The sequence below is a fragment of the Myotis brandtii genome, unplaced genomic scaffold (genome assembly GCF_000412655.1).
Source record: "Myotis brandtii unplaced genomic scaffold, ASM41265v1 scaffold847, whole genome shotgun sequence".
NCBI lineage: Eukaryota > Metazoa > Chordata > Mammalia > Chiroptera > Vespertilionidae > Myotis > Myotis brandtii.
Window position 1 is genome coordinate 120,630 of NW_005371441.1, and position 14,775 is coordinate 135,404.

At 38.9% G+C, this 14,775-nt stretch overlaps 1 protein-coding gene across 5 annotated transcripts in view; it reads right to left on the reverse strand.

Annotated features, from left to right (window-relative positions):
* Nucleotides 1–538: 538 nt before the first annotated feature.
* DSE (dermatan sulfate epimerase) overlaps nt 539–14,775 on the reverse strand; it is a 66,440-nt gene continuing 52,203 nt past the window's right edge. For all 5 annotated transcript variants that reach the window (XM_005884685.2, XM_014532142.1, XM_014532141.1 and 2 more), the window contains 4 exons: nt 11,861–12,114; nt 7,708–7,947; nt 5,365–5,572; nt 539–3,222 (listed from right to left, as the gene is read on the reverse strand). In XM_005884685.2, coding sequence (XP_005884747.1) covers nt 1,455–3,222; nt 5,365–5,572; nt 7,708–7,947; nt 11,861–12,114 — 2,470 coding nt within the window. In that variant the 3' untranslated portion in view covers nt 539–1,454. The remainder of the gene's footprint in view (nt 3,223–5,364; nt 5,573–7,707; nt 7,948–11,860; nt 12,115–14,775) is intronic.

A 14,775-nucleotide genomic window follows, 5' to 3' on the forward strand; every position in this document is an offset into this window, starting at 1 on the left:
TTGTTTTCTGTTACACAATCGTATTTCCACGGAAAAAAAAAGCGATGTAAAAGGAAAAGATCACTATTATGACTTCAGACGTACAAATCAGTGACTGTGACCTTAATGTAAAATGTGAGCCAAACATATTTTCAGGGGAGAAATGGAGAAGACTCAACTATGCTGAATGTAAGGTAATTAATTTACTCTTCAGTTCCTTTTAAGTATATCATTTTCTTATGCCAAAGTATAAACTGTGGAATATGTTCCCAGTAGTGTACTCTGTGCTGCTGTTAACCTCCTGAGGACTTGATTGCAAATAAATAAGAAAACTTTATGCTTTTAAAAGTATGGCATTACTCAAATATCAGAGGTTGGCTTTGGTTTGAAATATTTAAAATGTTTAAACAACACAAAGGCAAATAAGCAGAGAAATTCTTCTTTCAATTCAAATACTACTTTATAAGTTTAATTAATGCATGCCCAAATAAACATTTCTCTTCAAAGTTTTAAAAAACTGCTGCTAAATATAATGAAACAAAGAAGACAGACACTACTGAAAAATCACAATTATGATGTTTATTAAACAAAATAAATTTAAAGAAAAATTTCTATTAAAAAACATAAGAATTATATCCAAATTTTAGCTTCCCCATCTTCTTTGGTATTGAAATTAACATTAAGGATATAAAATATTTTCTTTTTAAAGTTTAGTCACTAGGTCCACAGCAACTTTCCATATTAAAAAAAAATAGGAAATCAAGTTATCTGAAATTGTCTTATTTGAATAACCAATGTATGCATAAAAGCAATCAGTTAGGTGTGTGCAGAAATGGACATCATTAAGCAAACAGTCATTCATACATACATGTATTCTACTGGAAATATATCTTAACTTTTTAATTATTTTTCTGCCATCATTTTACCATGTTATCTGAATAGTAATTCAATACACAAGTGCTGTTATTCACTTAACTAAGGAACTACTCTCCCAGGAAGATGGCACCGCCATACCAGGACTTTGCAACATTTATTTTTTTTAAGATGGCTACACCATTTAAAAAAAGTCTGTATTTCTCAGAATTGTGTGCTTCAGGCTTTTCATAAAATAGTATCTGAAGATTGCTAGTAGCATTAAATTAATATTAATAAAATCCAATTCTGTCTTTTTTGTTTCTTAAAAATTACTTAAAACCAGACTTTGTGTTTAAGAGTAGTACTATATGGACCACTAAATTAGCCAAGCCAAACACTTCCAGAAACATCATGGGACATCCAAACTACTTTTATTCCTTTGACAAATTCTTTACCTACTTCAATTCTGATTTCCCCATGTCCTTGCTTTCTTGTGTGAAGATATCTTCCCCTTCATTTGTGAAAATGAATCTGAGAAAAAAATCCAATAACTAGGGCGATTTTTTTTTTTTTTGCATAGATTTGTGACCACAAATGATTGAGCGATTGACAGCTCAATGCTAACACTGTGACTGGGAACAAGAAGAGTACAGCCATAATAAAATACAACTATCTACCAGGAGGACTGCATACAGACATCTTTGGCCATGTAGGCTCTGGGCCCTCTGGAAATAAGTCAGTTGCATGGCCAACATGACGAAGAAAATAACAATGTTCAGAATCAGGAAGAGTCTGGTGTAAGCAGCGGACAGTGATGGGGCTTTGCTATGCATAGTCGTCACCATCCGCGCCGGTCCAAACCGGCCTTTCATCAGGCCCTCGTTCTTGTGTTTCTCATAGGTCACATCTGCAAAGTCTAAAAGGTCTTTCATCTCTTCATCTTCATCTATGGGCTGTTCTTTCTGTGCCAGAATCTGGGCTTTCTGCCGAATCTTTTTTTCATTGACTTCAATCTGTGCAAAAATATCGGGGACGGCATCCACAAATTTATAGCGCTTGCCTACCCTTCGGTTTTTCTTGGACTTGCGCTGTTGCTGCTGCTGCTGCTGCTGCTGGGATATGGCGAAAATCCTGTCGATGGCCTCCTCAGTCTGCCTCTTGTCTGAAAATCTCAGCAGGCGCTCAGCGGTCTTCCTGAAGCTGGCTGTGTTGCGGACTCGGGACAGGATCTGCTTCTCCAGCAGCTGGAACACTGGCTTAAAATGCTGCAGGTTCCGCTCCACAATAGCAGCATAGTCCTTCACCTCAGGGACAGTGGCGCTCTTGATGGCTGAACTCCGGTCAAACAGAATTTTCTGACGATCGGCAATGACCTGTGCAAAGGCAGACTGGCCTGGGGTCTCATCTGTCCAAAGGTAAACAGCATAGGCGTGTTCCCTGGTGGCTATGAACACATCCAGCTGCTGGGGGTCTCCGTGGATGTTGAAGCTCTGGACATCCACCGATGGCCCGATGAAGAGGTAAGCTGCCCTGGTGATGGGACTTCGGAGGTGCATGGTGACATTCACATAGTTTGTCCCGTTGTAGGGATAGCCCCGAGGGTAGGTCACGGAAGCAAAAGTTGCTTTCTCACTGTAGCCGGTATCATCCATCCAGTACATTTTATAGAGCCCATCTCGCTGCCTGATGAAAGCCCCATGGACGCCATCTACCACTGTCTCCTCAAAAGGGAAGTCCACGTTGTGGAAGAAGCTCGTTGCCGTCTCCAAGAGGCTCTCCTCTCCCAGATGGACTTCATCCACCAGGAGGAGAAGCTGTGGGTGCAGGAGGATCAAATTCCTCTGAATGTTCTTCAGACTGAGCTGGGGGTTGTAAGCTCCCACACCTTCTCCTCGAATGAAAACCACTCCATTTCTCTCCACTGCGGCGACCACTCTCCCTTGGCAGCTAGCTGCCAGGTCATGCTTGTATTTAGACCACTTTGATGAACAGTCTTCGGTGACCTGACCTTCCCAGGGAGAAAAGCAGCTCTTGGACACAGCTGGGGAAAACATCAAGACGTTGTTGAAAAAGGTATACTTGGGCCCGTAGAGAGCCTCCGTGATGAAAGGCACACCATTGGGAGCAAAAGTAAATGAGTTCTGATCAGGATGCTCATGCCCTGCATTAAAATTTCTCCATCCTTTGATCCAGTCTTTGTATTTGTTTCTGTGGACAATGTCATATATTGCACGGCCCCCAAGTTTTCCTGACTTGAAGGAAAGAAAAGACCTATTGAGTTCCGCAGGCAGTGCACTTCCGTAAGTCACAACGCCCCAGTCTTCAAAATAATGCAATGTAGGGGTGCCAAAATCTGGAGGAGGGACAGATTTCAAGCTGGCATCGTACCTGAAAGAATTCATTTTTAAAAAATTAATTGGTTTTCTGGTGGAAGTGAAAATAACACATCAGAAAACACTGATGCTACCCAGAGTGCTGGCAGTGCAGACTGTAGTAGGGACAGTTCTGAGAACACCTGTGGATGGTCACACTGTGCAGGGGAACTAACACCCTTGGTGAAAGGGAGAGGAGAATATCTTTACAACATGCGATCCTTGGATTTGAGCCTGAAATGATTACTGCTGCTAATGACTATATGAACCTTCTTCACTGAACCATGTCAGAGCTGCCATTAGAGAGGAGAATATCTTTACAACATGCGATCCTCGGATTTGAGCCTGAAATGATTACTTCTGCTATGAACCTTCTTCACTGAACCATGTCAGAGCTGCCATCCAAATGACTGGGGCTCATGGATCAGAAAATTAAGTACTTCACCCAAACCTCTAGCTTGAGGGGCTCCCATTCTAGAGAACCCTGTGTTTGGATTAGAACCTTAACACGCCTTGAGTTGCAATGAAATATTTTTCTACAATAAATAGTATTATTAAAGTTTGGCAGAGTACTTTTTACCCTCTAAAATTTAATTTAAATGAAGTTAAACTTCACATATTAGATACAATTTACTGTGAATACCACATCTAAGAATATAAATAGATGAAATTCAGGAAACTATTAATACTGAGGATTTCTAATTGTGGCTACCACTGCCTAGCCCAGATCTAAAGCTTTTGTTTTAATCTACAGATAATGTCATGCATTTTGGACAATAAATGACCTGTTATTTAGGATAACTGTTTTTTATCAAGTAATAAAAAATTAACATTAAACTTCCAAGTGATTAAGAACACAGGTTTTTGATTCAGAAAGGCTGCAAAAATAATAAACATGATTGTTTGCTTTTGATGATTTGAAATAACAGCCTTGACAGGTTCATGTAATTTCCTGCCCAAGGGCAGAAAGGCAGACCTGTGTCATTAGCTCGTAGAGAATTTGTTCTACAGTGAATCAATCGCGTATGGCAGAGTTAATCTTATTGGTGTTTGTGGCTGTTTCATCTGTTGTTCTAGAGTCTCAGTTTCAGAACATCAGAAAGCATGTCTCTCCCCAGGCCTGGTATAATAAGGTTGGCTTCCTTTTGTGATTTGCCAAATCCAGACACAAGCTGAACTTTCCATCCTTCTTTCAGTTTTTGGCCAGTTGGCATACTCCTATCAGGCAGATTTTGAACCAAGTCAGACTTAGCATTAATCTAAGTTAGCTTTATAGTCAGCTTTATAGAACTCTCTCGGTTGCTTAAGTGAAAACACAATTAAATAATGACTTTATCTCCCTAAAAGGCATCAAGAATGGTTGCATAGTAATATATTTAATTCACCTGTGAATACAGTTTTTAAAAATGCTGGTTAAACTAGAGACAATTACCTCTTTTCTAGTGTTATTTTCCTCTTAACTGTCTAAAATTTAAAAAATAATGAAGGGAAACAATCACACCTCAGAAGCTTATTTTAGAGTTGAATGCAAGTGTCAAAAGCTTGAAAAGACATAAGAGATTAATTATCAACTAGTTCCCTGTAATTTTTATCTTCATTTATTGGATGCCAGTAATATATTTGGCAGGACTTTAAAAAGGAGACACTGGTTCTCTTTCTGGTTTAAAAGATTAAGGCCAAAAAAAAATATTACATGGTTCTTTTATTATCAAAGTGAAACTGTCAAACACTTTTAAACAGTTTTAAATAGTTTTGAAAATTAGTAACAGCTTTGCTATTAGCAGATTATAATGCTTCATTTACCAAAACAAAACAAATTATTTGGGGTGTGATTATCAGAAGAACCCAGTCTAAATTTAGTTGATGGTTTTCTCTTTATACAATTTCAAAAATGATGGAAATCAAAACAGGCATATCTGTAAAACAGTGTGAGCCCAGGACATCTCTAACATACGAAAATCAAACTGCAAACGGTAATTAGATTTAAATGTCAGGAAATGTTTCTAGCAGCGTTTCAAACACTGTGATAGGAATTGAATTTGCAAGTACTGAGGCTTTAGATTAGTTTTTTGTTGTTGTTTCTTTTTTAAGGCAAAAAACTAGCACACCTGTACCCCTGGGTACAATTTCTTTGCAAAGTCCACGCAACGTGTCCTACCAGAGGAATTCCGTGTGGAGAGTGCACCAGCGCTGTCCTTTGGAGGGGGTCCCTGGGCCTTCCACCACGCGGTTCTTCCTGATTTGGTCAGCCAGCCAGTTACCACTGCCGTTACGCATGACAAACTTATCCAGGAACACCAACTGGCTCTCTGGACCATAAAACCAGTTGTAATTTGAGTCTGCAATGGCCACAGTCCTCTGAAATCCTGGGGAAAGAAGTTTTACAGAACTAAGGTAAGTTTAAAACTGCATATCCCCATAAAGGCCTAAACAATGACTTTCAATCCTGCCTGCAAATTAGAATCAAGTGTGCATCTTGGATAAAAATGACAAATGAAACCACAATGCCCACACTCCACCCCGGACCAATTAATCAGAACCCCGCTGAAGGTCCTCCACAAATCATGTGTGCAAGTTTGTATTTGTTGTGTGGCAACTTGTCATTGGTGATGAAGATGCCACGACGACTAATGACGTACACTGCCCACCTTCCTGGGTTTCCGGGGTCCATGCTATGTGCAGTTATGTTTGCACAGATACAGGCATTATCCTCTTGAGCATGGTGAGTTCCTGGACCTCAAATGAGCAATAGCTCTCCTACCAACTCAACCCACATCCTACGCCAAAACAATAACACAAATGCCTCAATGTGCCCTCCAATCAAGCGGAAGTTATAAGGTGTAGAGGAGAAACTGAGTTTCCACAGGAAGAAAACCTAACAATTCCCACAGAGATCCTGCCAGTGTGTATTGCTGGACGTTAAAGAAAAGAGGGGAAATGCAAATATCATACTGAAATGGGTCAGAAAAATAAAAGCAGGGAAGACAGGATATGCTCCAGACATTCTTAAAGAAGAAGAATGGGCGAAAACGCCGGGTCAGACAGCACTAGTCACTAGAATAGCCGCTGGAGAGAAAAAAGAGAAAGGTTGAAGCAGATTGGCTTAACACAGAATCCCTTCCAAATGTGACCATGACTGCATTTCCATAATTTACAGCTAATATTTTTGCTTCTAACTATTGCTTTTATAATAAGACTTATTTAGAAAAGCAATTACTGGACAATAGCAGTTGTCTAGTAATTGCTTTTCTAAATAAGTCTTATTATAAAAAGTGATTTTCTGAATCTTTTGAAAGCAGATGATATGTTTTATTCCTCTTTGAATCTCCTGCCCACCACATAGGTGTTCAAGAAAGGTTTGTTGAGTTAATGGACACAAATACTTGAATCCTCTTCTTAGAGGTGTTCATGCTGTCTTTTCCAGCTTAAACAGCAGCTACGTAAACAGCTCACAGCAGACCCCAGCCCTGCTGCGGTTGGCTGTTAGATCTCAGCTCAAATTACAGAACACTGAGACCATTAAAGGCCTTTGGTTATCAACATAAACTATAAAACAGGTCGCTCTGGTATGTCTAAGAATAAGCAATAAAACAGAGTTTTGAATGTAAGTCTAAACTAAATTTTAATATGGTTCTTTTGCTCTGTATTATTTTTGAAAAACTAACTCAATAATGGAGATTCTATCCAATCCATGTGTATACAACCACAGCAAAAGAGATTTAAATACAGAATTTTTTACTGTAATTCTAGAATCATCATCTGAAAACTTCATTTCACTGGAGGGAGGAGGGGAACCCATCTTGATGAAAAACTACCTCCTAATTTTTTTTTAAGTCCTGTTTAGAAATAAGAAGCGTTACAAGGCTTTCTTAGAAATAAATCAGTTCTTAAATCACATATAACTTTTTTTGAGCCAGTTCTCTTAGAAGACTAAGCTACACAGCAACAAGAGATTAGTTTTATAGAAATTCACTTTTTGGCTATATTCCTATATTTTATATTAGTTATTTCAATAAAAAACTTAAAGAAAATACTAAAGCCCCAACTTAAATATGTAGATGTAATATTTCATTTTGAATCATGTCTATATAGTTTGGAAGAAAAAAATTATGAACTAAAAACGAAAATAGGACTGATGAGGGATCACATATAAAGGAAAATGAACATGTAATCGTAAATGTTTATATCCTGTTTTGATTCATGAAAATGAATTTTGTATATGTATGCATGGCTTACACATACAAAAATAAAAGTTCTGTGGCGCCTACCAATTCTATTTGATCTGTCATGCTCCAAGCTTTACAATACCTAAATCACAAATCCTCCCGTTTAACTCCCGAGATGTTCTGGCTATGTAACCCTTACATTGAACTCTATTTTGATTTTTTTTTAATCCCTCTAATTGCAATATGGCTCAAACCCCACATTTCTCCAGCCCATTTTCATAATCAGGAAAAATGACAATAGTTAACATTGACCCACTTGCGATTCCTCACTATACCTGGCAGGATGGTTCTATACATAAAGGCAAAGTGTTGCTTAAGCCACGGGTGACCAAAGTGGTTGATGTCGAAGTGCCTCTGCACGAGGAACATATACTGGAAGAGTGATCTAGTGGTGTAGCTGCCGTACGCGACCCCTTCATAGAGGGAGCCGTCCGTCACCTCTCGGAGCAAGACCAGAGACTTCTCCATGATGGTCAGAACTTGCTTGGTCCATAAGTAGGCTTCTTGAAGATACCCTGGAGGATGAAAACACGTGGAAACGATGACTAAGGCTGTAACAAACATAAACAAAAATGTGGCCAAATAAAGCCCTCTGAGTTATCTGACTCCTTTATATTACAAACTGCATTTTGTAAAACTCCCACTTATCAACGTTATAAAGAACATGCTGCTAATCCAGGATTGTGATGGGTATAGGATGTAAGTTAAGAAGTTCTTGAATACAGGTCATTTATTAATTAAATGAAGATAAACCTTTAAGTGAACATCAGTCATTTCCTAATCTTTAATAAATTGAAACCACATCACATTTAAGATCACAAATTGCACATAACTTTATGCTGTACATTAAGACTTTTAATTCAATTTTACTAAAAACTACTATTTGAATATATTTTTTGAAGTTTACCAGTTTATAAAACTTTCACCATTATTTTATAGGATTTGTAATAATTACAAATACTACAAAGGCTAAATGGGCAATCATCAATTTGTTCTATCCTCAGACAACAATTTCTCACATTCTTTTGTGCTTTTAGATTCCCTAGGATCTGAAAAGGCAGCCCAATGGGGTGAAGAGACCATTGAAGTGGCAACTTAAGGGCCGAAAACATCAGCTGGGAGTCCAGAATCTGCCAAAAACGAGCTACGTGGTTTTGTTAAGCACTTCTTCAACCTGTCACATTCTTCAATCTCCCCAAATGAAAATTAAAGGTCTAAAAACTTTTTCAAAATCCTTACAACATAAATGCTAGCTTTCTATAATTCTTGCGAGACTAGCATTTAAGTAACAATAACAACTCCTCACATTTTTATAACATTTGTAATTTACACAGCACTGAACATAATCCTACTTAATCCTTTTAATAGCTCAATGATGCATTATTACTCCGAAGTTACAGAAAGGTTGACTTGTTCAAGACCTCAGACACATGACTGAAAATGAACAGAACTTTGATCTGAGCCCAAGTCTTGAGATTTAAGGTTTGTTGTCTTGTATTTAAAACACACAACCCCTGAGGATAAAATTAAGCTCCCTGCCCCCTAATGTGGGTGCAGTCTGACTGCTTCACTCCCACAGACGTGTGTGTGGCCGTCAGTGCTGAGCACTCCGTCATGGCATTTGCTTTCTTGTATTTAAAACACACAACCCTGAGGATAAAATTAAGCTCACTGCCTCCTAATGTGGGTGGAGTCTTACTACTTCACTCCCACAGACGTGTGTGTGTGGCCGTCAGTGCTGAGCACTCCGTCATGGCTACTAGTGTGCTGGGTGTGGGGGCTTCCAGAGGCCCGGGACCACAGTTCCCAGCCTAAATCCAAGGACCCAGGCTAAGTAAGTCCTTGCTCCCACCTCATGTGGAAACACTGTTCTCAGGCTCGCTGGTCAGAGTGACTGTTAACTATACCCTGGATCTGTCTCCCACCCAGCTCCACACCTGGCATGCCAATCTTCTGGATACTTTTCAGTTTCTGTTCTCTAATCGTTAGGGTTTAAAATTTCAATCATCTTCATCTTTTCCCTGTCTATAGCTTCCATCTGCAACCAGACACCAAGGCAACTGATGCTCACTGCTCCCAGGACATCAGATAACCTGATTTTCCTTATAAAAACCCTGTTCAGGAGATATGAGGCCATGTCCCCCAACATATTTTGCAAACTTCAAATCTGTCATATGACGTACCATTGCTGTGATTAATGCTATGTTTCCACCATCCACATACCTTAGCTAGAATGTTCTTCATCGTTTTCATTTACCAAATCCTATCTATCCTTCAAAGTTCCATGAACCTTCTCAAGCTCATTTAAAGAATATTGTTCTTTTGAATTCAAACGTAATATACTCGATGATATGTAACCATAACTTCATGCTACCTCTTATTTAATTCACTGGTGCTATTATAACTATTGGGTAATCATTTGAACATTTCACATCTCTCTTCTTTCCTCTTGATTTGTAAACTGCTTACATGTGGTCCTGTGGTTTCTGTGCACCAAAACTTAGATAGGGTTAGCAGAACAGACAGAAAATTCTAATTCTCCCTCTTTGGAGATTTTATGTGAATCCAGTATAACTACGGTGTGCTCTAAGCTACCTCGGTCAGTACCTGCAGGCTGGTCGGGAGAACATGGAATATTGGGACAGCCTGACCAAAGTAGCTCCTAACGTTGGAAGGAGTATGCCAAGAAAGTGAGGACTACAAGCCTAACTGAGATGTGCAAAACCAGAGATTTCACTCTTTTTCTACCCAGTCTTCTCATAAATAACTTTAATCAGGAAAAAATACATATGAAAACTCCTACCAGGGAAGAAGTACAAAATTTGCTCCAATCTGAGCCAGCCACAGACCTTGGGATTAAATTTTGTTTTTGTGAGAGTAGGGGGCAAAGGAAGCTAGCATGAAAATTCACCCTCTTAATTAAGCTTTCCTTGTTGCTAGAAATTAAGTTTCTATTCCCAGAGAGGCAACAAAATATAGTGAAAAGAGATTGAACTTTGAGTTTGACCAGAAGTGGGTCAAAAATCCCCGCTACCTTATATGGTTGATGTGAGAATTCATATTCTTATGGGGAATATAAGAGTTAAATCCTTTTAGACTTGCCAGCTCCAAGTATATATTTAATATCCTTATAATTCACTGTGTTCTTAGAGCAGCTTTTTAAAAATATAATCTTATTTAGTCATTTATAAACTTCCACAGGAGTTGTAATTAAGACAGAATTATAAGAACCAAGAAAATGTAATACTAGCAATTATGTTATACATGAAGGCAAAATAGCTATACAATCCACAAAAGTTACTTCCAAATTTGACCTAAATGATCCACATTGGTAGTTTGAAGTCTTTAGAGAATAAGAGTACTGGTGTAATGATACACATCTGTGCAAGGAATATTCATTTCAAATAATAAACCACCTGTTCAGCTTTTAAAAATTCCATTTATCCAGGCTGGCTGTCTTCACTGTCAAAATTCTCTAGAAAAATCAATATTTACCACTGGTTTTGTGCTGTAAGAATATGGCTTGGGCCCTAGCCGGTTTGGCTCAATGGATAGAGCGTCGGTGTGTGGACTCAAGGGTTCCGGGTTCGATTCTGGTCAAGGGCATGTACTTTGGTTGCGGGCACATACCCAGTGGGGAGTGTGCAGAAGGCAGCTGATTGATGTTTCTCTCTCATCGATGTTTCTGACTCTCTATCCTTCTCCATACCTCTCTGTAAAAAATCAGTAAAATAAAATAAAAAGAATATGGCTTGGGCCCTAGCCAGTGTAGCTCAGTTGGTTGAGCATTGTCCCATGCACCAAAGGGTCACTGGTTGGATTCCCAGTCAGGGCACATGCCAGGGTTGTGAACTCAACTCCCAGTAGGGGGCATGCAGGAGACAATTGATAGATGTTTCTCACATCAGTGTTTCTCTCTCTCTCTTCTCCCTCTCTTTCTAAAATCAATAAAAACATATTTTAAAAACATGGCTTGGGACAATCAAAAAGCCCTAATTCAATAACCTTCATGCTAATATAACTAGCAGAAATGAAGAAAGATGTCTCTCAATTCTCTAAGAGATAACCTAGTTATTACTTCATCTCACAGACTTAGGATCAAATATGAACATGTACTAAGACTAGTTATAAAAAATGCTTTGCTCATGCCTGGCTGGTGTGGCTCAGTGGTCGAGCACTGACATATGAACCAGGGAGCTCACAGTTCAATTCCCAATCAGGGCACATGCCTGGGTCGCAGGCTCGATTCCCAGTAGGGATCCTGCAGGAGACAGCCAATCAATGATTCTCTCTCATCATTGATGTTTCTATCTCTCTCCCCTCTCCCTTCCTTTCTCTGAAATCAAAACATATTTAAATGCTTTGCTCGCAACATGGCAGCCACATCTCGTGTCAGCCCAGGTGTCCCTCAGCTGTGTCCACACGCACCTTGGTTCATCAGAACTAGGCTTCCTGTGAGCAGAGCCATGCAGTTGGTGGGCTGGTGATTGTGCAGGTATTGAAATCCCCATCCTCTCCTGTATGAGGTTTCATACATATAGCCCGAGGCATTGGCAATCACTTCAAGAAACTTCTCCTGCTGTGTCTTGCTCAGGTAGTTGTACAAGAAGTCATAGGCAGTGGCAAAACCCACCAGGGAGTGAGCGAGCGGGACTTCATCCCAGGGAGCATCTTTCACCAACCTGGAAAGGAAAAGAAGCCGGCAAATGAGCGCAACGGGGCTCACAGCTTTCATCACACCTTTCATGTGTCTATTACCCAGAACTAAAGGCTACAACTGAAGATATAATCCAAGAGGTTTAATGACACAGAATCAACTTCCTTATGCATTAGACAAGCATAAAGTTTAATGTTAAAATTACAGAGTTTCTCTCTTGATGTTCCCAGTAATATCAAGATGCTGGGAATTTTTACATTTGATTTTTTCCCTCTTGCTGAGAGGTAGACGAATATATCCAAAGAGATCTGAAGCACATAACATGTAGCAGCAAGACAAAATTCTCTGGCATATCCATTTAACTAGGGGATCACCCTCCCCTTTCTACCTGCATAAGAGGTCCTGTTCTTATGATTGCCTTGCTAAAATGGTCAAACATGCATATCCCTTCCTATTCCCCACAGGCTGGTCAAGGTGGAGGTGGCATGGTCCATAGCTTATGAGCTCTCAATCAGGACAGACTCTCTGGGTCAACACTGTGATGCAGGCACTGGCTAAAAAGATGATGTAAATGAGTGAAATGAACTGATTCTATTTCTACATCTCCTTCTTCTTATAAAATAAATGGCACTGCCTTTAAGGCCCTTTGAGTAACTTTCAGAGAAGCCTAAAAGCTGATCTGTGAAGTATTAAACTGCCATTTTTTCTAAGAAGCCAAATTTCTGCTTGACTTGCTGCATTGTTCGGCAAGTATTTTAATAGTGTGTGGCCTGCGTTAAACAGGAAGCTAAGAAGGATCTTTCACAGTCACAACGCTATGGAATTATCCAGAAAACCCTCCCCATCTGTTCAGGATGTATTTGAGTAATCTCTACGAGAGGAAAACAAATGAAGAGTGTGCCGTTCTTGTGGGAGGTGGAAGAAAGCTCTCAGTTAGGGATTAAACTAAAGCTTAACATTTCTATGCCAGGAGCCTCCTTTGGCAATTTAGTGAAGTGTTAGCCTCTTTCTCAGGATGTCTGAAACTTCATAAGCTGAAATACCTAGGGATACAAGGAAATCTCTTACTTTGAAGTATAATTATTAAAACAGATATTTTTTAAATTGTGATATGTGCTTCTTTATTAAATAACAACATTTAACTGCAAGATTTAACTATCATAATTTATAAGTAGTGATGAGCACAAATAATATTTTGAGATGTCTATAGTAACTGTGTATGATATGAACATATCTGTGATCTCTCCCTGTGACAAAGTTACAGGTTCTCCCAATAGTTGGTTATCTACATTCATGATTTGGAAGAAATAAATTTTGGTTAGAGTTAGTAAAAATTAAGATGCAATATTTCCCCCATACAAACTCCATAGACCCCAAGTTAAGAATACTTAAAAATGTCTGAGAGACTTCTTCTAGACTGTGTTCTTCCTTTAGGAGTTTGTATCAAAGAACTCATCTGAGTGAGGTGTTGTCTGGCCACCCTGTCAGAAGTTCATCACTCCCCAACCAACAATCTCTCATTTCCCTTCCTTATTTTCTGGTGCTCTTACTATACATATGTATATATGTACATATGTACACATATATGTATGTGATACTGTATGTGTATATATCCCTTACTGAAATTTAAGTTCTGCAACAGCAGGGTTATTTTCCCTGCTCTGCTGTATTCACTATTGCACCTGCAATCCTACAACAGTGTCTGGCACATAGTAGACTCTTAATAAGTGTTCTTGTTAAAAGAAAAAATGAAGGAACAAGCTTATAAAACTCGGCCACACTGTTGACAATGAATATGCAATCCTTATGACATCAGAGATGTGGAGGAATCCCTAGGAATTTCAGAATAATATCACTGGTTAGCTGTGCTGGTGATACAGACTGGTGCTAAAGTGACTAAGGTTGATGAGTTTCTTAACCATTTGGTCACAGACAAAGCCACCTTGCTGGTCAGCTTGCCAGTGTGTGCACTGGTTGTAAACAGACTGTGAAGAGTGTGAATTAATTCCCCACTTCCAGGAAAAAAATAATAATTCATACTGCAAGCTCACTGCCAGGGAGTTAGGGACACAGTCTCCACTGATTCACGGTGATGGGTGAGCCAGGCAGAGAATCCAAGTCATTCATTTCCCAGCTCTGTTGCATCTATAAATGACAGCATATACTTCTAGCCATGATAAAGCTTATGTCAATGAACTGTGACCACCTACCACACTCTGACACATCTGATTAACCAATGAACTTACTTTTATAGATAAAAGGACATTTAATAGGATTCTCATTCTTTAAGAAATATTATTATGCAATTTCTGTGAAAATTTCCAACCTCCCATATACAGGTACTTATTCCAAGCAGTTTTCATTTAAATAAAACACTCAAATAGAAAAATAGTTCATGGTACCATTGGGTTCATCACTACTAAAGCATTATGAAATCTGGCCTATAAATAGCTATATTTCTAAAAGGTTATCTAAGTCCTTTAACAATCAAGTGCAGTAATGCAAGGCTGGTACAATATTCACAAATCAATAAATGTGATACATCACATAAACAAACTGAAAGACAAAAATCACATGATCATATCAATTGATACAAAGCATTCAACAAAATCCAACACCCCTTTTTGATAAAAAAAACAACAACTCAGTAACGTTGAAATAGAGAGGTCATACATCAACATAATAA